The 22,783-nt window shown below is 68.2% G+C and overlaps 3 protein-coding genes across 4 annotated transcripts; 1 reads left to right on the top strand and 2 right to left on the bottom strand.

The window, feature by feature from the left end:
* Window positions 1-363: 363 nt before the first annotated feature.
* R3HCC1L (R3H domain and coiled-coil containing 1 like) lies at window positions 364-10,008 on the top strand. Its single transcript, XM_064514093.1, has 7 exons — window positions 364-443; window positions 5,137-6,020; window positions 8,516-8,691; window positions 8,760-8,830; window positions 8,945-9,040; window positions 9,331-9,471; window positions 9,610-10,008. The coding sequence occupies exons 2-7, from the start codon at window positions 5,145-5,147 to the stop codon at window positions 9,663-9,665; spliced, it is 1,416 nt and encodes a 471-aa protein (XP_064370163.1). The 5' UTR covers window positions 364-443; window positions 5,137-5,144; the 3' UTR covers window positions 9,666-10,008.
* Window positions 10,009-10,464: 456 nt separating this feature from the next.
* LOXL4 (lysyl oxidase like 4) lies at window positions 10,465-15,631 on the bottom strand. The gene is made up of 14 exons (XM_026102900.2): window positions 15,349-15,631; window positions 14,865-15,019; window positions 14,535-14,746; window positions 13,953-13,991; window positions 13,619-13,823; window positions 13,338-13,521; window positions 12,943-13,097; window positions 12,485-12,652; window positions 12,089-12,251; window positions 11,654-11,897; window positions 11,296-11,411; window positions 11,061-11,197; window positions 10,651-10,762; window positions 10,465-10,535 (listed from the first exon to the last, which is right to left on the bottom strand). The coding sequence occupies exons 1-14, from the start codon at window positions 15,629-15,631 to the stop codon at window positions 10,465-10,467; spliced, it is 2,244 nt and encodes a 747-aa protein (XP_025958685.2).
* A 2,874-nt stretch (window positions 15,632-18,505) lies between these two features.
* Window positions 18,506-22,628, bottom strand: PYROXD2 (pyridine nucleotide-disulphide oxidoreductase domain 2). 2 transcript variants are annotated; one of them, XM_064514092.1, is made up of 15 exons: window positions 22,431-22,628; window positions 22,109-22,128; window positions 21,866-21,959; window positions 21,721-21,794; window positions 21,479-21,625; window positions 21,124-21,277; window positions 20,886-20,947; window positions 20,522-20,761; window positions 20,369-20,437; window positions 20,038-20,110; window positions 19,749-19,905; window positions 19,483-19,637; window positions 19,288-19,394; window positions 19,055-19,175; window positions 18,506-18,863 (listed from the first exon to the last, which is right to left on the bottom strand). In XM_064514092.1, exons 1-15 carry the CDS (start codon window positions 22,558-22,560, stop codon window positions 18,793-18,795), a joined length of 1,674 nt encoding a protein of 557 aa, XP_064370162.1. In that variant the 5' UTR covers window positions 22,561-22,628; the 3' UTR covers window positions 18,506-18,792. The 2 variants fall into 2 exon arrangements, with proteins under 2 accessions (XP_064370162.1, XP_025958646.2); XM_026102861.2 differs by having other exon boundaries at window positions 20,303-20,437; window positions 22,431-22,625.
* Window positions 22,629-22,783: the final 155 nt, after the last annotated feature.

Below are 22,783 nucleotides of genomic sequence, written 5' to 3'. Positions count from 1 at the left end.
CCAGGGCCGCGTTCATTAGCTGCTCTGCGGGCAGCCGCTCCCCGCCGAGCCCCGGGGAGGAAGCGGGGCGCTGCCGGGCCCACACGCCCCGCAGCCCCCCGGCTGCAGCACGGGTGCAGGATGCGGCCGGGGGGGCCCGTGCGGCTCCCCCTCGGCGGAGCCGCCGCAGCTCAATCGGTGACATTAGGAGATGCTGGGAACGCGATGCCGGGCGGCAGCGGGGTCCCGCGCCGCGGCCCCTCGCCCGCCGGTGCTGCGCGGCTCGGGGGGCGGCTCGGGGGGCGGCTCGGGGGGGCGGCTCGCCGCCGGCGCGGGCTGCCGTCGGGGCGGGCCGGGGCGGGCCGCACTACACGTCCCGGCGCTCCCCGCGGCGGGGCGGGCCCGGCGGTGCGGAAGCGGCGGCGGCGGCGGCACGGAGCGGCGGGGGACGCGCGCGGCGCCCGGTAACGCACCTTCCCCGCCGCCCGCGCGCGGCGCCGCGGTCCCGCGTGGGACCCCCCCCTCCGCCGCGTGCGTGTTCCCGGGCCCCGCCGGGGCGGCCGGTGTCCGGCGCTGCCCCGCCGGCAGCTGGGGCGGCGGAGCGGCCCTGCCCCGCTGTCCCCCGCCCCATAGCCCGGGGCACGTGCCACGTCCCCTGCCCCATAGCCGGGGCTGCGTGCCGCGTTCCCCGCCCGGCCTCGCTCCCCGGTTCCTGCCCTCGGACGCCCGCTCTGGGTTGGCTTCTCCGGTTGCATGAGCCTCGGCTTCCAGGCTGAGTCCCGTTTTGTTGGCTGCCCGCGTTTCTGGGAGCCTTTGAGTGCTTTCCCCGCGCTGGCGGGCGTTTGCAGCACCTCTCCGCTCCCTGTCAGCTGCAAACTTGGTTATAACTCGTTATTCGAGGGAAACTTTGCGGGGTGGTGGGAAACAGTAGCCTGGAGTTAGGCTAAGTTGCATCTGGGTTGCCTTACACCAAAGCTTTCCCAATGATTCTGCCGAAATAAGTCTGACCCCCGGTCTTTGTCCCCCGCACTGCTCCTTATGGGTCCAGAGCCCGTTGTGGTGGGTGCTCGCGGGCTCCTTCCGTGGTTGCGTCCTGCTACCGGGGATTGAAGGTGGATTTCTTGCCCTCCCGGGCCCGGTTTTGTCATTCTTCCGGTTGCCTCATTTGCTCTGCCTGTGCCCGGCGCCCCGGTTTCAGTGCTCGCGTGGTGGTGTGTGCTCGGGGGTCACAGGCTCGTCCCCTCGGCTTGCCCGGTGTCACGGCGACCTGGTGACCTGCATGTGTGGAGATGCTGGTTTTGCTTCCCTGCAGCTGTTTCTGTGAGGCCTCCACCTCATTTGCATTTTTCTGGTTAAAAACAGTAATTTCGTCCTTTTGAGTCATCTTTATTTTTGAGTCATCATTAATTTTCTCTCCCTCCTTATTTATTAATAGACCTTTCCACTCTTGTGCTGATTCTGCCCTGGTATATTTGTAAAGTCCTTTGTATCCCCCCTTGGCCCTTTGTGTATTAACTCCTTCCGCTTTTTTGTTGTCCTTTTCTTCCCTGCAGCTGCAAAGGGACAGTATCAGTGTATAAATCATGCTCCTGTCTGAAATGCTGCCTTCCTCTGGTTGCAGGTATCTGCTCGGAGCATCAGGAGCGAAAGGCGCGATTGCAATCTCTCTCCCTTTTCCCGGTGAGCTCCCCGCTCGCCTCTGACAGTGGCTGCTGCCGTCGCCTCCGCTGTCTCCCCACGGAGCCGGCTCCCGCTCCCTCTGCCCGAGCGCCCTCGCAGCGGCTGAGGGGTGGCCGTTGCCTTTTGGCTCTCGAGGCTTTAAGGTTATGTGCTCTATCGACGGGAGTATGGATTGAGCGGAGTTAGAAACCTCGAAGGCTAAAAATACAGCTGCTGGCCAGGAAGCGAGGCAGCCGGCTGGGAGGGCACTGGGTGGCACGTAGGCTTTTCCAGGAACTGGCACAGGCGGCGTGAGCCTGGCAGCCTGGCATCTGCGCCGGCGTGCCCCCCTCGGGCTCCCCCCGGCTGAGGCCGGGCCAGCGCTGCGTGCGCCCGCGTGCCGGAGCTGCCGAGGGCAGCGTCTTGTGCCGGGAGCGGGAGAAGTCAATAAACCCCTGTTGCAGCGTTGCGCGGTAGGTTCGGGTGTCTCCGGCTTTAGAGCGGAGCCGGAGATGTCCCTACCTGCCTAGCAAAGGTGCAGAAAAAGGAGGAAATTGGCTACAAGCTTTGCAGGGTGAGGCAGAGCCTTCAGTGTGCCGATAGGTTTTGTGTCCCCTTCCCCTGCTCTGGTAAAACCCTGCCTGATGCTCTCCTGGGCAGCTTTAGAGAGGGCAAAAACTGTCTTTTCTGGGGAAGAATTGCATAATGGCCTGCTCTTGTCTTTTTGGGGAGCCCCTGTGCTTTCCTGAAGAGAAGAAGGGGAGAAAGCAGGCAGCAGGCGCTGCCCGGCTGCTGCACAGACCGGTGTGTAGCCTGAGCAGCTGCTCTGAGACCTTGCAAACTTGTGCCAAAGCCAGGCTGCTCAGCCAGCTGCTTTCGGCGGCCCCGCCGGCCGCAGAGCAGTTGCCGTGGCCGGCTGAGCCAGCCTCCTGCTCCGTGGCGTGGGGGGAGCAGAGACGCAGGGCAGAAGGAGGCACAGAAGGGAAAGGAGGTCATTTTAACGATAAACGTCTTCTCCCGGCTCCAGGATTGCTCTGCTCCCTGGCAGGGCGGTGCGTGACTTGGCCCCAGCCCTCCGTGCGGGTCGTTTGACGTGAGCCGAATGCGTGCGGCGCTTTTGCCGAGCTGCATAAAAATGCCTCCGCGAGCGGGTAGCTCGTTCCCGGGCCAGTGGGACGGGCGTGAAGTTGGCGCAGAAGTTTGGAGGAGCGGGGGCTGCCCTGCCCGGCGCGTTGCTCCTGTCTCGCTTTGCCCTGGTGGCACAGCCCGGATGGGCGCACAGTGCAGGCTGTGTTTCTCCTTTCTGGGGAGAGGGGCTGCACGGCGCCCAGCGCCACGGCCCCGGGCTGCGGCAGGAGCCTCCCGGCACCAGCCGTCTCGCTAATGCAGCACCATCTGGTTTGGAGGGTGAGGCAAGGTGAACGGTAAGCTTTCGAGGAGCCCATAAATCGTGCGCGTGAAGGCTCCTCCGCTCCTTGGAGGTGACTTGGGATGCGCGCGGATCCGTGCTGCTCCCCCCGAGCTGCACTGGCCTGCACGGGGGCGGAAAGGGAGCCCTGAATGTCCCGGTTGGGCAGCGTCCCCGCATCGGCGGTGCTTGGCGGCCCCGAGGATCAGAGCCCCTGGGTCGGTGATCACCCCCGTGGGGGTCAGCGTGGGGCTCTGTGCCCTTTGCAGGGAGGTGCCGGCACGGGCATGGGTGGCTGCGGTGATGCAGCCCCGTGATGTCCACCAGGCCTCGGCTCCTTGTGGCATCTGTCTTCCAGACTTGTCTGCCGGGCAGGATTTCCCTGGAAGAGGTTTAGTGGAAAGTGTCTTGGCTGCTTGGGGAGCGAGGCAAGCGGTGGGGAAAGCTCTTTCCCCGTTTTACATCTTTTAGCAAGTCCTGCCTCGAAGTGGCAGGCTTTGGGGCTTGGCTGGGTGAAGTCTTTCGGCAGAGCAGGTTTCCATGTCCTGTCGAAGTGGAGTTCAGTGCAACGAAGCTGCAGCTGCGTGGTTCTCGCCCCGTGCTCGGCAGTGGCTATTTTTGCCCGCGCTCCTTGCTGAGCGTGTGAGCCGCTCTGTGGAGCAGCCCAGGGCTGCGCTAATTTGGGCGCGTGCCGGCCCGGCCGGGACACAGGTGCTGGGGCCGGCCTCCTGCCCTCTGCCCAAGGGTGCCGTGCTGCAGGCAGCTGCATGCCAGTGCGTGCGTTAAATGCATGCATTAAATAAGGTTGGGACGGCTCGTGGAGCACGGGACGGTGTCGGAGGGCTCCGTGCGCCCCCTCCCCTCCCGACGCTCGGCAAGGTTGGGCTGCCGCTCGGTGAGAAAATGTATAAGGCCTCGGCGGTGAAAAATGACCGATGCAGACCGTGGACGGTTTATAGGATACGTTCTTCCCTCGCAGTCGATAAAGATAAAGGGGACCGTTCTGCCGGTGAAATTAGTGTATCAAAGAATGAAAAAAATGACAAGCGCTGCATATGTCTCCCCGGTGAGAAAAATGGTCCGGGCAGCGCCGGCCCGGCCCCCAGGCGAGTGGCGCTGGGCACAGCATGCCGGGGCTCAGCCCTGCTCCGTCTCCAGGGCCCGTGAGGAGGAGGAGGAGAAGGAGGAGGAGGAGGAGCCGGGCGGCTGCTGGAGGTTTCCCCACCGGAGCAGCTGAGCCAGCTGCCGTGTCCATCGGGCTGGGCTCGCGAAGCTGCCATCCATCACGCCGAGGCTCCGTGGGGCCTCGCCGAGAGCCCCGCTCCGTGCATCCGTCCATCCGTCCATCAGGAGGATGGAGCGAGGTTTAGCGGTGCAGAGCGCAGCCCGGCTTTGGCGTGCCCTCGCCTTGCCGGAGCCGCCGGCAGCGCCGGCTTTCCTGGAGGCGGGCGCGGGCACCGGGGAGCGTTCGCGCCTCAGCCGGGGCCGCGCGGCCCTGAGGCTGCGTTTAGCTCGCTTTGAGGCGAGGGGAGAGGAGCCTAATGCACCGGAGGTGCCGCGGAAATGAGCGCCTTGGCCGAATTCCTGGCCCTATTGATCCGCCGGCAGTTTATGCATCCTGACATTCATAATCTCGGTAGGCTCTGATGTTCCAGATTAATGGGCCCAGGGGCTGTCCATCCGTCACTTCACATTAATTACTGAAGAGGTGTTTTTCCAGTGATTTACCTGACAGCGGCCCGTGATGAATACCCCTAAACAGAGTGGGCAGTGATTAATCACGGGGCCCCAGCCCGTCCCCCCTCTGCCTTCCCCTCGCCCGTGGCGTGGACCCCCGCACCATCCGTCTCCATAAATGCTGCCTGATGCATATTTATGGGGGCATGGGGCCCGGCAGATAGCGAAGTGCCCGCTTGGGCCAAAGATGATGAAAAATAAATCTCAGGTGAGCGGGGCAGCAGGGTGCGGGTGGCCGGCCAGCGCTGCCCCTTGCCGGTGGCCCCGTTTCGGCGGGGCTTGTGCAGGACTGTGCTTCCCCTGCTCCCCTTCTTGCCCGGAGCCGGCACTGATGCTCGCTCTCCTGTTTGCAGGCGGCAACATGCAGCAGGAGGCCGAGGGTGGCCGGCCTCGCCGCAGGAAGCCCGACATGGCACTCTACGTGCCCAAAGCGCGGCGGGACAGGACGGCGCTGGGAGGCCCTGGACGCCTGGAGCGGGACGTCTCCGAAGGCGGCGCCGAGGGGCGAAGCCCCGGCGCCAGGATGCAGGCGGCGAGGGAAAGCGGGGCAGCAAGGCCGGGGGGTGAGACAGGCGCCGACCCCCCGGCCGCCTCCGCCGGGGACCCCGGCCCTCCCGCTGAGCCCTGCCCGGATCCGGCCCTCGCCCAGCCCCGGGAGAAAGCGTCCGGCCACCCGGAGGCTAGGACAGCGCCGAGCCCTGGTGCCCAGCCCGGGCCCGCGGAGGGGGCGGCCGAGCCCGGGGGGGACCCCGCCGGCGGCGCGGTACTGCATTTGGGGTGTGGTGTGCCGGAGCCTGTGGGCGGCCCGGCTGAAGCCACGGATGCGGAGGAGGAGAGGGAGCGTGGCGGGGCTCTGCCTGCAGTGCGGAGCGAGGGAGAGGGACTGGGAAGCAGGTCTGAGGCCACGGGAGAGGGCCTCTCGGAGGCGCCCGCAGGAGCGGCCTGCGAGCCCGGCTGCACTGGGGGTGACGTGGACCACACGCCGGCATTCCCGCGGGAGAGCGCTGCTGGGGATGGCTCCTCCAGCCGGGCAGCCCCGGGGGACCCCGCTCTAGAGAGCCGCGAGCCCTGGCTCTTGCCTGCTGTGCCGGCTGACGAGGACGACGGGGGACTCGGTGGCACGCGGGACGGCAGCTCCCCGAAGCCCGAGGCCGGCGCCAGCCCGGGAGCTGAGGAGAGCTGGGACGCACTGTTCAACGACGATGGCGACTGCCTGGACCCCCGCCTGCTGGAGGAGGTACGTGGGGCGCCCGCGGGGCTGGTGCATGGGGGGCAGCCATGCCCACATCCCCGCGGGGTTGCAGCTTGGGTTGGGGCACCACTGGCCGTGCAAAAGCCTGGGAGGACGTGAGGGCAAACCCCCCCTTGCTTGGACCCGTTTGCATCCCGGCGCGGTCTGCGTGAGCTGGGGACAATCTTCCCGTTGTTGTGCATAAAGCGCGCCCAGTAAAACGGGCCTGGGCGCCGTAAACTGCAACTGCACCCTCATGAAACCGGGGCCGGCAATAAAGAAACGAGCCGAGACGGATGGGCTCCCGTCGAAGTAGCAACGTGAAGTTTCCTCAAAAGTAGGGCTTCTCAATCAGCCGTGGCTCATTACCATACCTTCCTGTAAGTGTGCGGCTGGATTTACTACAATTAGCTGCTCAGCGCCGGGAGCCGCGCGGCTTCCCTGCCGTTCGCGAGGGAAGCGCAGCTTTCGCAGCGGCGCTGGATATCCATTATTGCATTTTAAATCAGCGGCGTAAAACTGGTAATTTTCGGAATGACATTAATGTGCCCAGAGTAACAAACAGTGCTAATATTGTTAAAATGAACGTCCACCCCGGGCTGAAAGCGAGGTGCGGGGTGGCGGATGGTGCCTGAAAATAGCCGCTGTGGAGGAATGGGGTGAATTCAGCAGCTGCGGTCCGACGGCGTGCGAGGTTGGGCTCGGTGTGCCGGGAGTGCCTCGAGGGGAGCCGTGCTCCCCGTGCATCCCGGCTCCCGCGCAGGATGCCGGAGCGGCCGCGTTCGGTCCCCTCCACGCGAGCTCTACATAACGGTGGGGCTTTTTTTCCTGAAACTGGCAAATAAGAACTCCAAAAAGGGACGTAGCAATTCGAAGTTGCTCTCTTCCCCGCCCGGCTCCCGGTTTTGCAGCCCCTCTGGAGCCGCAGAGGCGGCTGAGCCTGCTCGGGGAGGGAGCAGCGTCCTGGGGAGATGGAGCTGCTGTTAATTAACAAAAAGGACAAGAAAATTAGTAGCATTCTCCATCATAACTGAATCCTTATGCGCCACAGATAGCTGGCGGAGAGCAAGATTTATGACGGTCTATATGGAGACGAGATTTCTGATAGCAGACAGCTCTTTAATCTAGCAGGAAAAAACATAACGAGATCCGCTGGCTGGAAGCTGAAGCCAGACCAATTCGGGCTAGAAATAAGTCACCCATTTTTAACGCAGAGGGTAATTAACCACTGGAACAATTTCCTTGCAGGCTTGGTGGATTCTCCATCAACCTGATGGGCGCCTGTGGTGTCGGGGCTTGCCCGGTGCGTGCAGGCTGGCACGGGAGCCGGGGGTCCCCGTGGTCCAGCGCAGGGCCAGGCAGCTTGGAGGGGTGTGCGCCTGCTCGCCGCCTCTTTTTTTGCATCGAGCGGCGCCGCCGGGCTTTCTCCTCGCGGCTGGCATCGCGGACACCTGTAACACGCTCCCGCTAGGATAAATCTTTAGAGAGCAGTGAGCCGTGACAGACAGACTTCATTTCCTGCGGCGCCCTGCCTCTGCCATCGCCGTGTCCGTCAGGCGAGCCGTTCCCGGAGCGGGACGCCTGTCAGATGCAGCAGGCTGTGTTAGAGGCAACGGCAACGCTAATGCAGCACGTTTGCCGTTGGCGCTTGCAAGCCCGAGCATCCCTCCGGTGGCCGGGGGGGGACCTGTTGAGCGGTGCCTGGCGCGCAGCCGAGCCCGCCGGCAGCCTGCTGCCGTCCTTCGCCGCCTGCCGCGCGTGGCGGTTTGTGAAGGTCAGCGCCCGCGCCGGTGCTTTGCGCCTGGGCTCTCTGATAATCTTCCCTGGCGCCTGGTGCTACCTGAGTGCTCTGCTCCCTCAAGCATCGCTGTGGGGCCTCATCCTGCTGCGGGGCAGCGGGAGACTGTCCCGGGGCAGTGGGGCTGTGCCGGCAGCACCGGCTGGTCCCGCCGGCTCCATAACTCAGCTTTCCCCTCCGCCGGCATCCAGCTGCAGCCCCTCACCTGCCGTGAATCCATCTTCCCCATAAAATTGTCTGAGCGCGCACTTTTTATTGACCGAGCTGGCTGGGATTTATGGACTCCAACCCTCCAGCCGTGGTGAGCTCGGCTACGAGCGCTCGGGGGATCGGCCTGGGGACCCGGCTGAGTTATGCGCCAGCTCGGCTCACCGCGCGACTATGCTGGCGTGGGAGAGTGCCGCGGGGGCCGGGGTGGTGTGGGGCTGGCTTTGCAGGCGTTGTGTTTTGGGGCTGGGGAAGGTGCCCCGCTGCGGGATGCTGAGTGAGCGCGCTCCACTCGGCTCATCCAGGAGATGGAGAAGTGACTCGATTACCGTGAGTAAGTGCCGTCGCGGGGCAGCGATGCCTCTTTATCTAGCGGAGAGGCGGGACGAGGGCCGGCGGCTGGAAAGCGAAGCCAGGCGAATTCAAATCAGAAATAAGGCATAAATTTTTAGCGGTGTGGGGGATTAACCGCCATGCCCGTCCCCCCACCCCACAGCTCTCGGGGGGCCCGCAGCACCGGAAGAGCCTGCAGGCACCCCGCTTTGACTACTACGGGGCCGAGCCGACCGCGCCGGACCTCAGCGACGATGAGCTGCCCCACGTCATCGAGATCTATGACTTCCCCCCGGATTTCCGCACTGAGGACCTGCTGCGTGTCTTCTGCGGCTACCAGTGAGTGCGCCGGCACGGCCCCCCAGTCCCCTGCGGCACCCGCGGTGACCCCCCCGTCTCTCTGGCAGGAAGAAGGGCTTCGACATTAAGTGGGTGGATGACACGCACGCCCTGGGCATCTTCTCCAGCCCCGTGACGGGTAGGTGCCCCGAGCAGCTTGCGGGGTTTGGCGGGGGGATTTGGGGGAGCTGCTGGGGCGCCGTGGGGCTGGGGAAAAGAGGGACCCCGGTGACATGCTGCTCTCTGCTTTCAGCGCGCGATGCCCTCAGCACCAAGCACCTGATGGTGAAGACTCGCCCGCTGTCCCAGGGCACCAGGGCGGCCAAGGCCAAAGCCAGGGCGTACGCTGGTGAGTGGGGCCGCGCGGCTGGGCAGGGGCTGTCGCCCTGCCGGCTCCTGGCGTGGAGGCCCTGGCCCGTTTCCCGCACTGCAGCGCCTTTGTCCCGGTGCAAGCGGTCCCGGGGCAGCTCCGCGGGGCAGGGTTGGGGTCGGACAGCGCCGGCAGGGCTTTTCCCACCGCTGCCCTGCCTGGTGTATCCGGGACCTCACGCTTGGGAGCCGGGCCGGCTCCCCCTTCCTGGGCATCCCCTCGTGCGCTGGCGGGTGCCGCGCTGACGCTGCCCCGCGCGCTCTCCACAGACTTCCTGCAGCCGGCCAAGGAGCGCCCCGAGACGTCGGCAGCGCTGGCCAGGCGGCTGGTGATCGGCGCCCTGGGGGTGCGCAGCACCCAGACGCGAGCCCAGCGGGACGCCGAGCGCAAGCAGCTGCAGGAGGCCCGGGGTGAGCCCGAGCCCGGCATCCTTCCCTGCGCCACATCTCGCCGCGCTGGGCTGGCGGTGCAAGGCCAGCATGTGCCCTGGCGCTGGGGGTGGTGTGGGCCAGGGCTGGGGACTTATCCCTCCTCTCTTGGCTCCGCAGAGAGGAAGCGCCTGGAGAACAAGCAGCGGGAAGACGCCTGGGAAGGCCGGGAGTGAGCCGGGAGGATGCTGCACCTTCAGCCCTCGGGGCTGCACCTCGGCGGTGGGCGCAGGTCCCACCGGCACCCTGTGGCCTCCACGCCGCGTTCCAGTGCGCCAGGTCGCTGCACCGAAGCAGGATGAGGCCGGTGCGCGGCTGGTCCCAGGGCGAACGCCGTCCCCGGCGGGAGCGTCGGCCATGCTGCCTGGCTGTGCCCAGGGCAGGATCTCTGGGGCAGCGGCGGCAGGATGCAGGGAGCTCTGCCGCCGGTGCACCGTGCCGGGGGGCGGCTGGTGTGGGAGGGCTTTGTGAGTGAGAGTCGCTGTACTTCTATTTTGCTAATAAATCCCATTTATTTTACGTTGCCTGGTGGTGCTGGGCTCTCTGCAAGCCCAGCTGGGCCGCTCGCTTGTCGTCACCGGCCGGGCGCTGGTTTGCTCCCGGCGGCGGGGGGGGCTGGCTGTATCATCCCCACGGCAGCAGTGTGCATGGGGACATGGACCGCGCCAGCGCTGCGGCTCCCCTTGCACAGCACCTTTATTAAGGACGTGGCTGTTGCACGGCCAGGGCCTGTCCTGAGTGCGGGGGGCTGAGGTAGACATCCTGGGGGGCACCCGGAGCTGCGGGGGGGGGGCTGTCGCTGTGCTGTGCCCGCACCCCCAGGCACTCCCCGTGGGGGCTGACGCTGGCCCCCGTCCCGGGCAGCAGCATCGATAAGTACAAAACGCTTCGAGTCCCTGAGCTCAGTGCAGTGCTGCTGCAGGCAGGGGGGCCGGGGGGGGTCCCCTCGGGGTGTGGAGATGCCGGGGGGGGGCCTCACACAAGGTTGTTGGCCAGGCGCTCCCGTTCCTCCAGCTCACTGACCACGTCGGCGCCGTAGGCATCGCCTGGGGAGAGGGACAGCGTGAGGGGGGGGGGCGGTCCCTCGCCCCGGCCCCCCCCCCCCCCCCCCCAGCATGGGTTGTCCGCCCCTGTGGCCCTCCTGCTGCCAGCCGTCCTTACTGGTGTGGCAGCCGTGCATCCAGACGCGCTGCCCGTCGTACTTGCACTGGCACCGCATCACGTTGTTGGAGAAGTCCGACTCGGCCACCTCGTGCTTGGGGTTCACCACCACCTGGGGAGGGGGATGCCATGGCCGTGGGCACCTGCCGTGGGGCCAGCCCCATGGAGAGCCCCCTTTGAAGCCCGCTGCATGGGCTGGTGCTTGTGCATGTACCTCCATGGGGCAGGACCTGGGTGCCTGGGAGAGACCCTGCAGCTGGCAGGGCATCTGCATGGAGACGTGCAGGTGGCCGGGTTGAACTAGCCCAACCTGATGAGCTGGCCATGCACGTGGGGGGGGCAACCGCTGCCCCAATCTCATGGCTCAGGGCTGTGCAGGGGCATCCCAGCGCCCCCCACCGTCCCCGTACCTGGAAGGTGTAGCTGCCGGGCGGCACGTCGGTGATGTCGACCCACTGGCAGTCGATGTCGTGCCGGTAGGTGTCCCAGCAGCCCACACTCACACCCTGCTCACCGAAGTTGGCGCAGGCGAAGCGACGCTGCAGCCCTGGTTTGGGGGGGAGGGCAGGGGGCATGAAGGCTTGCTGGGGGGCTCTAGCTGCATCGCGGGGCGCGAGTCTGCCTTGGCCCAGAGCCGGCACATACCCTCGGGGCAGTTGGTGTCTTCCAGGCAGAAGCTGGCCTTGTGGCCTTCTGCCACCTTGGAGCCGTTGAGCGTCAGCAGGTCGTAGTGGGTGAACACCTCGATGCTGTGGAAGTGCCTGCAGGGACAGAGGGCTGAACCAGGGCTGGGGTGGGCATCCAGACCGGCAGGGCGAGGGCTGGCCCAGACAGGGGCCGAGCCGGGAGCGGGCAGCACCTAGAAGCAAGTGGCTCGGTGCAAATTACAGCCTTGCATCCAAATAAAGCCGTAATGACAGTGCCAGTGCGGATGCTGCTCATTACCCCGGGCGGGCTGGCCTCCACTGCGGGGGCTGCATTACGGTTAGTCGGCGCCGCTCACCGGTGGCACTGGTGCCAGGTCCAGGCGTGCCGGCCCATGCGGGGCCGGAAGTCGGCTCTGCCCACGTTGTGGATCTGCGAGGAGAAGCGGAGCAGGCGGCGGTGGCCGTAGGGCCACTGCATGCGGTCGGCCGACTGGGAGAGGCAGCGCTCCTCGTGGGCGCAGTAGAGCAGCCCCAGCGGGCGGTCCTCCAGGTAGGCCGTCTCCTGCACCAGCTGCGCGTTCATCACCAGGTCCGGAGCACCTGGCACGGGCGAGGGGGGCTCGGTGGGGACAGGGCGGGTGGTCCCCACGCCGTGCAGCACCCCAGTGCTCGCAGTGGAGACCACACTCCATCCCTGGCCAAGTCCCAGGAGAGGGGCTGCATCCCTGTGGGTATCTCCTCCCAGTGGTACCCACCCATGGTACCCACCACCACTACCCCCCGGTACTCACGGGCGGTGCAGGCAACGCCTGCTGAGAAGCGTCCCCCGCCGGTGGGGCAGTGCACGGGGCCGTGGCGCTGGCACTGCTGGATGGCCAGCTCGGTACCCGTGCAGCGCACCCCGCTCATCACCACCTCGGCGGCCTCAGGGCTGCCGGCCCAGTACCACGTCTCCTGTGCACGGGAGGAGTGCAGCGCTCAGTACCCTCCCCCACAAACACCCATCCTGGCTCCCCAACACCCGTCCCAGCAGCAGCAGCATCACCCTGCCCCAGGACTGCCACCCAGGGCTTGGTGTGGCCGTGTCCCCCAGAGCATCCCTGGAGCACCCAGCTCCCCCCACAAGCCCGTGCCAGGCACCCTGTGCACACCGCGCCCCCCCCCCCCCGGGCTGGGACCCCACTCACCTGGAGGGCATGGCTGGCAAAGCCCAGCCCCAGCTGCCTGCAGACCACCATGGCCTCGTTCAGCCCCCACTGAGCGCCGCACACGGCGCCCCACTTCCGCGTCCCCCGCACCGGCACCAGCACCTCCACGACGCCCTCCTTGGGGCTGCGGCCCCCTGCCAACCGCACCTGGGGGCAGAGCAGGGCTGAGCCGGCATGTGGGGCAGGGCCCAGTGCTGCCCTCCCACCCAGTGCTGCAATGGGGTAGGTAGCCCCATGCACCCAGCCAAAAGTGGCGACGTTCCTCTTTTTCTCCCCAAACTACCTTTGCCACCAGCTCGTCCTGCAGCACCTGCGCCAGCATGGCTTGTGCTGCCCCACGTCTCCAAGGCCACCCCAGGGCCCCTCTGAGCACCCACTGGGCAGGGAGGCCGGGGCAGCGGGGGGTCCCCGGGCGCTGGGGGGCGGTGGGGGCTCACCTGGCTCTGGAAGCCCATGTGGGGCACGTGGCAGCGGACGGCAGCGTCGGCCTCGTGCCCGCACCCACTCTGCTCCGCGTCCTGGTAGCGGCACTCGCCCAGGGAGCGCTCGTGGCCGGTGCAGCGCACCTCGCTCAGGTGGATGGGCCCCAGGCCTGCGGCAGAGGCAGCGTCACTGCTCCCTCCCGGCCCCCAACCCGCCTGCAGCCCCCCTCCCCGTGGGCACAGGGCTGGGGAGCCCTTTTCCCATGGCACCACTGCAGCACAGCCCGGGGACCCCAGGATGCTCCAGCAGCACCAGGGGCAGCCCTTCACCCTGGGGGTGCCGCCAAGCCCAGCATCCCTTCACCCTGGGGGTGCTGCCAAGCCCAGTGGTGCCCCGCCGGCTGTCTCACCTTGGCCCATCTGGGCTCCCGCCAGCGCCTGCTTGGCCGTCCCGTAGCCCAGCTGCCGACACACCACGCTGGCCGCCAGCAGGTCCCACCGCTTGCCGCACACGGTGCCCCACTGCCCGTTGCGCAGCACCTCCACCCGGCCCTCGCCGGCATGGGCGCCGGCTCGCAGGCGCACCAGCAGACCCTGGCGCGGGGGAGCAGCCCGTCAGCGCCCAGGCCGGGGGGCAGGGGGGGCACCGGGTGCTGCCCGGCCCTGGGGCATGGGGTTGTGCCAGACTCACCTTTGCCAGGGTGGCCTTGCGGGGTGGCTTGCCCCTGGGCGTGCCGGGGAGGCAGCTGACGATGGCGTGCATGCCGCGGGGGCAAGCAGGCTGCCGGGGGGCAGCAGGGGCCACCTGGGAGGTGCAGTGGGCCAGGTGGGGCTCCGAGCCCCGGCACTGCACCCGGTGCACCCAGAAGCTGTTCTGCTGGCTGAGGTTCCTCAGGCTGCCGGGCGAGAGAGGAGCAGGGGCCGGTGTCATTTCAGGGGTGCCGAGCCGTCACCCCGGGCTGCCGCCCATGTGGGGCAAAGGGTGCCTGCGGCGGGGGCCAGCTCTTGCCCACCCGGAGCCCTACCTGGAGCTGGGGTCCTTCAGCTTCATGTTCCAGAGCTTCCTGCGGGTGCAGAGAGCCGGCACGTCAGGGGGCCCCGTGCCAGCTCCGCAGGGCTCGGTGCCCCCCGCACCACGCAGCAGTCCTCCCACGGGGCCGCAGGGCTTGCTGGGACTGGTCTGCTCCCCACCAGCAATTAGCATGTCAAACCCCGCCAGGCGCTGTGCCTCGGCGGGACAGCGCACCTCCTGGCACCGGCAGGGGCTCATTACGGGCAGTATTTATAGCCCCGGCGCAGGGCGCAGGTGGAGGGGCCCGAGGGCACCTCGGCCCTCCTCTGCCTCCATGCACACTCGGCAGATAAAGGTTGGTGACAACCTTCCCTTCGACACCAGCCCGGCTCTGCCCTGCATCAAGGCTGTTGCGTCCCAAGAAGAGGACCTGGACATGGACATGGTGCCCAATGTGCCCAGCTGTGTGTGTGTCCCCCTCTCCAACATCCTCCCTCCCTGCTGACTCCAGTGGCCCGGTTGCTTGCCCCACCAGCCCCATGGCACGTCCCACCACACGCTGCACTAGGACACAGCCCCGTTGCTGCTTCCCTACCGGTAGAAGTTGGTGTCGACGCCTTTCTCCCGGGGGAAGCCCAGCATGCCGCACACCACGCGGCTGTTGTTGCGGGTCCAGCCAGCGTCGCACACCTGCCTCCAGCGCCCGGCATGCTTCACCTCCACGGCGCCCTCCATCACTGGCACGCTCAGCTTGGCCCGGGCCAGGACGGGCTTGAGGCGCACCTCCTCCAGGCTCGGCCCCAGCGCCTGGCGGGACGGGGGGGGCGGCTGTGGGCACCAGGCCATGTGCACGGGGGTCCTGCACGCTGGGCAGCCCCCCAGCATCGCGGTGGGAAGACTCGGTGGGACTTGCTGCCCCACTCACCTCTCCCGGGAGGTTGGGGGGCTGGCGCGGCCCTGAGCACACCACGCCAGCATCCTCGCCATGGTGGCAGTCGCTGGCGCCCCAGCCGTTGTGCACGCAGTCGCCCAGTGAGGCCTCGCTGCCCCCGCACTGCACGTTGTCCAGCCAGATGGGGCCTGGAGGGGGGGCATGCAGGGCTGGCAGTCACCACCACACGGGGCCCCACATCCTCCCCAACACCACAGGGCTCCAGCGAGTGCTGTGCTCCATGTGCAATGCCCCCAATGAGCTGCCCCCCCCAACCCACAGCCCCCCGCCACAGGCTGCCCTCTGGCACTGCCCCACTGCAAGCAGCCCCCCCCCGCAGCCTGCCCCCCCAAACTGCAGCGCCCCCCGCAGGCTGCCCCTGCCCACTGCCCCCCCAGCACTAGCTGTGGGTGCCCTCCAAGCACTCTCAGCGCTCCCCCCCCCCCAATTTCCCTGGCTGCCCCCCAGCTGACCCCACCTTCGCCCTGGCCGTAGGTGGCACTGTGGGTCCAGGTGATGGCCGCGGCGTAGCCCAGCTGCCGGCAGGCCACGGTGGCCGCGTGGAAGTCGAAGCCGTCGTCGCACACGGTGCCCCACCGGCCCTGGTAGAGCACCTCCAGGCGGCCCTCCCCGGCAGCCCCCCGCGGCCCCGCCAGCCGCAGCTGCACTGGGGACGCATCCTGCCCGCTGGGGGCTGCCCGGCACAGCAGCAGCAGCAGCAGCAGCAGCAGTGCGGGGCTCGTGGCCCTCGGCATCGCCATCGCAGCGCCTCGGGGCAGGATGCCTGGGGACAGCCCGATGCTGAGCCCCAGGGGCTGCAGTTGGGGGGTGGGGGTGGGGGTGCTGCACCCCCCCCCGTCCCCATCCCCATCCCCAGGAGCTCAGCAGTGTGGTGGCCTCATGATGTCCCCATGCTCCACGCAGCAGCGACCACCCCAGCCCTGTGCTGTGCACCCCCATCTGCCCCCCCCCATCATCCATGTGGCACAGGCCACCGTGGCCCCCCCCCCCAAACAAGCCCTGTCTGCCCAGCCTGCACTGGAGTATGCCCCCCCCCCCCCCCTGGCAAACCCTGCCCCTCCTGCTGCATGGCTGCCCCATGCGTGGGGTCCCCCATGCCTCCCCCCCAGCCCCTCTCCCTTCCCCCCCCAGCCCATCTACCCCTCGATGCCTGCATCCGCACTCCCATCACCGTGTGTGGGGGGGTGGCCCCACATCCCATCTCCCCCCCTGCCCCCCAGCCCCATGGCTCAGGGGTGCCCTTGGCTGTGCCACCCCCCCCCCCCCAATCCCGGCCCCCTCGCACTCACGCAGCAGGCCGGCAGCGGGGCGGCGTGGGGCAGCGGCGGGGGGGCAGGCGGCGGAGGGCAGGCTGGCCCAGGCAAGGGGGCTGCAGCGGCGGCTCGGCACCTGCCTCTGGCCAGCAGCCCGGCTCCGGTCGCCTGCCGCCCGAGCAGCGCCTGCCCGCTGCTTTTATGGCGCAGCCCGGGGGGGGGCCCCGCCGCCCTGCCCAGCCCCACGCGTAGCCCTCCCCGGGGCCGGGAGCCCAGCCCCACATCCCGTGCCCTGCTCTGCCCCCTGGCCGGGCCACACGCCGGAGGGTCCCATGCCCCTGCCTGCCGTGGGGCTGGCACCCCTCCCCCCCCCGGGGTGAGCCTGGGACCCCCATCCGGAGCCCCCCCCCCCAACTGCACCACGGGGCTGGCTCCCCCCCGGGCATGGCAGCAGTTTGCTGGAGGTGACAAACTCCCACGCTGTGTGTGTGTGTGTGGGGATGCTGGGGGGGCCAGGCGTGCCGCTGTGGGGCAAGCACCCACAGCCTGGGAAGGGCCAGGACCGGCTCCTCTCAGGGGTCGGGGCTGCCCCCAGGCACTGCCCCAGCAGCGGGGTGTGGGGCAGGGGATGCCCCCCCAGACCTGCCCCCAGGGCACCCCTCTGCCCCCGACCCGGGGCGCGGGAAGGGGATAAACAGGAAGTGCCTGTCCCCTCGCCGTGGCCACCGGCCGGCCAGGAATGTGCGGGTGGCCACGGTGGCCACCACGGGGCTGTTTGTCTGGAGGCCAAGGAGCCGGTTCCTGCCGGGAGGAGCCAGGAACAACACGGCCGGGAATAGCCCGTGAGCTCATGGCCACATCCCGCCGGGACCTCCGGCACCTCCCAGGCCACATGGGGGGAAGGCGCCGGGCACTCGGCGCCCCCACGGTACCCCCAGCCCGGCCCCGTGCTCCGGCCAGGAACACGGCCGAGGCTCTGCGGGCTTTCCTGGCTGGCGGCGGGGCTGGAGCCCTGGCCGGAGGGCCCGGGGAGGCTGCGGGTGCAGGACGGGGGGCAGAGCAAGGGCTGCCATGGAGGGGCCGAGCTGGCGGGCAGCCGGCCAAGGGAAGCCCTGGGGAAGGGAAGGGCTGGGAGCAGCAGCCGAGGCCGTGACTCATCCCTGTCTGGCCGTTTTGGGGCTCAATGACCTGAGTGTGAAGCCAGGCATGCATCCCCCCCTTCCTCCCCCGGCCACGAGGGCAGAGCAAAAACCCCACCAGGACTCCTGGGTCCTCGTCTCCACTGCTCATGGGGGGGGGTCTGTGCCCGGGCAGGGGTGAGGTCAGGGCTGGGAGGAAGAGGAGGGCAGTGGGGCTCTCCTGCAGATGGGACCCCCAGAGCCTGCCAGAAGGCAGGGAGGTCCCTCCTCCGCCACCCCCCCCGGGCTCGCTGGGGACCGGCACCTGCAGCCCGTGCACGAGGCAGCGGCTGCTGCCAAACCCAGAGGCGCGTGCAGCAGGGCAGCCCCGCGCGCGGGAAGCCGTGGGCGGCGAGGTGGGCGTGCGGGGCTATTCTCAGGGCTGCGGCGCTATTCTGGGCTGGTCAATATTGACTCAGGCAGCTCAGGTGCAACAGCTCAGCCCGGAAGCCCCTTATTTAGGGCCCGGCGGGAGGAGAGGCCAGGAGCTGAATCGGGGGCTTTGTGCCCGGGAGGAAGAGGGCCGGGGAGAGGATGTGAGCTCTGTAATCTTCGGCAAGTGACTCCCAGCAGCGGCACAGGGCAGCGCAGCGGCTGGGGCTGTGCAAGCAGTGCTGGGGGGGTCCCAGTGCCCTCGGCCCGGGGAGGGGGGGTCTGCAGCAGGTTGAGGGCCAGCCCCTGCTCAGTGCTGCTTCTGCAGCCAGCCTCCGAGCCCCTGTGCATGCTCCCTGCTCCTGCATAACATATCGCGACTCTGTCATGACATGGGGCCCTAGGGTGAGGCTGGCAGACAGTGATTTGAAGGGACGAATGTGCTACTCGCAGTTCTTGGCCCCTTGTGCGAGCAGCAAGGAGGGCAGTAGCTGGTGGAGCAACGTGGCGTACTAGGGGGAAGAGAAGCAGGACACGCGGTGCGGGGAAATCCTTGCTCACATCTCCCTGAAAGCCCCAGGCTGTCCCGGGCCCCCCTGTGACGGTGTCCTTCAGCCCCAGAGCCAAGGTCACGACACCCCAGCAGCCTCCTGCAGCTGCCAAACTGGCTGCCACGCCGTGACCTGTGTGTCCCTCCAGCAGATCCAGGGGTGCACCACATGCTCCCTGCTCACGTGCCAAGGCCAGCAAACCCAGCGGTGCATCGCGGGCCGTGCAAAGAGCGGAAAAACCACAGAGAAAGTGCTAAATGCAGAGGGCACGGCTGTGTTTATTTTCCCAAGTGCAGCGCGGTCCTGGGGCAGGCGAGACGCTGCGCGACAGCCCTGCATGCAGGAGGAGAGGAGCTGCCAACGCCAGGCAAGGCCACGGCCGGCGGGAGCAGCCACGCGTGCGACACGAAGGTGCCGGCTGGGAGCACAGCAGGCACAAGTGTCCAACCAAGGGCCCGGCCCAGAGCTCCCCAGCCCCACACCCAGGGGATGACATGGTCACATCAGCCACAACGCTGTGTGGGCGACTCCGGCTTCACCGCTGCCGTCACAGCCGCCTGAAGTCTTCGAGGGCCACCCGGGCTGCGTTTCGTCCTGCTGCCCCCATCACTCCTCCTCCTGCAAGGCAGCAGACGGGAGCAGCGGGCAGCTCCAGCCCCAGGAGATGGGGCTGGTGGCCGCACTGGGTGAGCTGCTCCATCTGGCAGACCACGCCAGGGCAGAGGGCTGGGGCCGGCCCCATGCACCTTCTCCGTGCACCTTGCCCCCCTCCTGCACCCTCCGGCATCCCGGCTCCCAGCCCTACTCACCGGGGTGGGCTCCGCTCCCACACAGGTACAAGCCTGGAACGGGGGACCTGTAGCCTGAATAGGACGGCACCGGCCGGGCGAAGTACAGCTGGTCCAGGGACATCGCTCCGTGGAAGATGTTCTGGAAACAGAGCCCAGGCTGTGCGAGGTGGCCTCTGCCCGGCCCAGGGGCTGCGTCCCCACCGGATGTTGTGCGGGAGCGATGCTCGGAGCTGAGCCCCTGCGGTACCCACCCCACTGGGCAGCCCAAAGATCCTCTCCAGGTCCGGAGGCGTCAGGATGTCCCGGCCGACGACGGAGGCCTTGAACCCCGGGGCGTAGGCTTCGATGCAGTTGAACACTGCGGAGGGAGGGAGGAAGGGAGCGACCGGGGGCCTCGGCTGGCCGGCAGGGACCGGCATGCCTGGGTCTGCACATGCATCACGTACCTGCGTCCGCGTACGCGTTACGGGCCGCCTCGTCCCAGGGCTGCCCGCCCGCCAGCACCGGCGGGGTGAACTGCGTGAAGAGCGACACGACGTGGCAGCCCCGCGGGGCCAGCTCCGGGTCCAGCACGGACGGGATGCAGAGCTCGATCATGGGCCTGGAGTGGGGGCGAGAGAGCGTCACAGCCCAGCCAGGCACACAAGCGGGGCGACCAGCCACCACAAGCACCTTCCCCTGGCCCAACCAGGGCGACAGAGCAGGATCTGACCTGCTGGAGGGGTGCCCGTCACTGGCCTCAGTGAAAGCCTGGTGGAGGAGCTGGGTGCTCTCGCAGTTGAGGTGGATGGAGCACTGGTGGTGGGGCAGGGGCCGGCCATCGCAGGTGTTCGGGGCAGCCAGGAAGTTGGGCAGCCGATCCACTGCCACTGGCATGCGGGAAGGGGAAAGATGGGGTGAAACAGGGGTGCTAACCTTCCCCCCCACCAATGTGAGGCTGCTGGGGACCTTTCTGGTCTCCCTGAGGCGAGGATGGTGTAGATGGCCCTGTCGGTACCTACCGTTGATCTTGGTGACGGGGGAGCATGTGTCGACCTGCTGGATCCGCTGGACAAAGTCCTTTGGCAGCTGCTCCTGGGGCGGGAGAGGCCGGGAGGTGGCTGCGACGGGGTCCTTGGGTCTCTGCACCAAGCCCCGGAGGGCATGGTGGCACCTCGTCCCCGGTCACGGGACACCCCAGCCCGCCTGGGCTCCCCATGCTGTGCCAGCTGGGCGCAGGGCAGCCCAGCCCACGGAGACCCCACGGTGTCCCCGTGTGCCCCATACCTGGGGGGTGAGCTCCAGGAAGGTGAGCTGGGGGGAGGCATTGGACAGCACCACTTTGCTCCTCACCTCCGTCCCGTCCTGCAGGGCGACACCCTGCGCCCTCCCGTCCCGGCCCAGCAGCATGCGGCTTACGGGCTGGGGAGAGGAGAAATGGGCCAGGACCTCACTGAGCACATCTGAGGGGCTGCCAGCAGCCCCCCGCGCCCGCAAACCTGGTACCTTCTCGGCAAAGATGTGCGCTCCCCGGGCGGCCGCCGCGCTGGCGATGGCTTGGGACAGGGCCCCCATGCCGCCGGCCACGTAGCCCCAGGCGCCCCGGCGGCCGTCCAGCGTGCCCATCACGTGGTGCAGCAGCACGTAGCCACTGCCGGGGGTGCGGGGGCCGGCCATCGCGCCGATCACCGCGTCGGTGGCCAGTGTTGCCTTCAAGGGCTCCGATTCGAACCAGTGATCGAGGACCTGGACCAGGAGAGGCACAAGCCCGGGGTCCTCGGGGGCTCAGCACCCCCTGCCCAGGACAGAAGGAGGTCACGGTGCAGGGTGCACGAGGGGTGGCTCTGCGCCTGCTGCTGCTGGCGCTCACCTTGGAGATGGGGGCCGTGAGCACCTCGTAGTAGCGGGGCAGCTGCCGCCCCAGTGCCAGCCCTGGGGGAGCAGAGGCCAGCATGAGAAGGGTCATCGCCACGCCTGGCCGGACCAGCAGAACGAGGTGGCCAAGCCCTGGGGAGACTGTGTCCCGGGCAAGGGGCCGCACTCTGCCGCCCAGCCTGCTGTTCAGGGCGTCCCACCGCCACCGGGATGCCCGACCCCCCCGGAGGTACCTGCCCGCAGCAGGGGCTGCAGGGCTCGCAGGGCCCTGAGCCGCTGCAGCAGGGAGCCCTGGCCCAGGGCAGCTGTATCCACGGGGGGAGCATCCAGCAGCGGGTCGACGGCGGACACCAAGCCTCCCATGAACGCCTCGTACTCAGGATAAGCCTGTGAGGGGGCAGAGGGCCGCCAAAGGAGGCAGCAGCTGAGGGGCTCAGCCCCACGGCTGAGCAAGCCCAGGTCCCACAGCACACTGCAGCCCGGCCCCGCGCAGGGCGGGTGTGCAAGGCCAGCTGCCACCTGGTTTGAAACCCTGGTCCCATCTGGTGGCCCAGGCACCAAAGCCATGCTGGAAACACCCAGCGGTACCTGAGCATCCCTCTGGGAGAACCGAGCGATCTGCTGCTGGGTCCAGGCCATGTCGTGCCCCAGCAGGAGGGAGCGCGGGGGGTTCCCGTCCTCCAGAAGCGGCGTGAAGGAGTAGGGGTCCCGCAGGAGCACCCTCAGGCCGTGCCGCTGCAAGACACGGATGGCATGGCCGAGACTGCAGCGCGCCGTGTTTCCAGCTGCCAGCTGGTGCCTGCTGGGGTGACGGCGGTGCTGGTGGGTACCTGCAGCTCCAGCTCGGTGTAGATCTGCGGCCGCAGCAGGCTGAGCAGGTAGGATGCCCGGGAAAACTTGAAGCCTGAATGACGCGGGGAGGTGAGGGGCGCCCTCGGGCCACACGTGGGGAGAGGTCTAGGGGCAGGGGGGTACCTGGCACGATCTCCTCCGTGACGGCCGCGCCGCCCAGCACGTGGCGCCTCTCCAGCACGGCAGTCTGCAGCCCTGCCTGCTGCAGGTAGGCGGCCTGGGCGGGAGCGGGGCGTCACGCTGCGCCCCTGCCCGACCGGCACGGATGCGGCCCCCCGCAGCAGCCACGCGGGATGCAACTGCAGCCCCCAAAGCCCTCCTAAGCAGGGGGCTCCCCCCCGCCGCGCCCCCGCTTGCGGTACTCACTGCCACCAGCCCGTTGTGCCCTGCAAGGAGAGAGCGGGGTGAGCCGAGCCATGTGCCCAGGCGCTGCCGCAGCCCCCAGCCTGCGCCCAGGGCGGCAATGCAGGATGTCCTCCCTCATCCCCACAACCCTGGCCCTTAAGAGCAGTGGCAGTTGAGGCAGGTGCCCGAGCCAAGAGATGCGAGATAGCCGTGCCGAGGGAAACATCCTCCCTGCGCCAGCAGCGCGGGGGAGCTGCCGGGCACAGTGCCCGGCACCACGGCGCCCGCAGTGCTCCCCTCCGCACTCCCCGCTGCACGAAGTGGCTCCCTCGCCTGCTGTTACCTGCCCCGATCACCACCGCGTCGTACTCTCGCCGCAGCCGGGCCGCCGGCCCCGCGTGGGCCAGCCGCCGGCCCCGCGGCCAGCATGCGGCACGGCCCCCGGGCAGCCTTGTGCTGTGCCTGGCTGCCATCGCCGCGCTGGACCCGGCTGCGGCCGCTGGGCCTGGACTTTGCTTTCACAGCGGTGCTTTGCACCGGGCTTCCGGGCACAGGGAGGGGGGCCGGGGCCCAGAGCAGGGGGGCCTCCGCACACGGCCGACGCTCCCTGCAATGCCCGCAGCAAGGCGCTCAGCCTGGCTTTGCCTGGGGGAAAATTTCTCATCTGCCGAGAAAACGGGCAGCTCAGGGATGATC

This window comes from Dromaius novaehollandiae, chromosome 6 (assembly GCF_036370855.1).
Source record: "Dromaius novaehollandiae isolate bDroNov1 chromosome 6, bDroNov1.hap1, whole genome shotgun sequence".
Taxonomy (NCBI): domain Eukaryota; kingdom Metazoa; phylum Chordata; class Aves; order Casuariiformes; family Dromaiidae; genus Dromaius; species Dromaius novaehollandiae.
This window is presented reverse-complemented; position numbering and strand designations above follow the sequence as displayed.

Bases quoted from the DNA above. Each gene is read 5' to 3' on its own strand.
- LOXL4 (XM_026102900.2), bottom strand. From the start codon at position 15,631: ATGGCGATGCCGAGGGCCACGAGCCCCGCACTGCTGCTGCTGCTGCTG. The intron at 11,412-11,653 runs GTGAGCGGCGCC...CTGTCCCTGCAG, and splicing joins ACCTGGCACCAGTGCCACCG to GCACTTCCACAGCATCGAGG. The intron at 10,763-11,060 runs GTACGGGGACGG...CCCCCTCCCCAG, and splicing joins CCGGCAGCTACACCTTCCAG to GTGGTGGTGAACCCCAAGCA.
- R3HCC1L (XM_064514093.1), top strand. From the start codon at position 5,145: ATGCAGCAGGAGGCCGAGGGTGGCCGGCCTCGCCGCAGGAAGCCCGAC. The intron at 6,021-8,515 runs GTACGTGGGGCG...CCCACCCCACAG, and splicing joins ACCCCCGCCTGCTGGAGGAG to CTCTCGGGGGGCCCGCAGCA. The intron at 9,041-9,330 runs GTGAGTGGGGCC...CGCTCTCCACAG, and splicing joins CAAAGCCAGGGCGTACGCTG to ACTTCCTGCAGCCGGCCAAG.
- PYROXD2 (XM_026102861.2), bottom strand. From the start codon at position 22,560: ATGGCAGCCAGGCACAGCACAAGGCTGCCCGGGGGCCGTGCCGCATGC. The intron at 21,795-21,865 runs GTACCCCCCTGC...CGCGTCATTCAG, and splicing joins CACGGAGGAGATCGTGCCAG to GCTTCAAGTTTTCCCGGGCA. The intron at 19,638-19,748 runs GTCAGATCCTGC...CCCCCACTCCAG, and splicing joins GACGGGCACCCCTCCAGCAG to GCCCATGATCGAGCTCTGCA.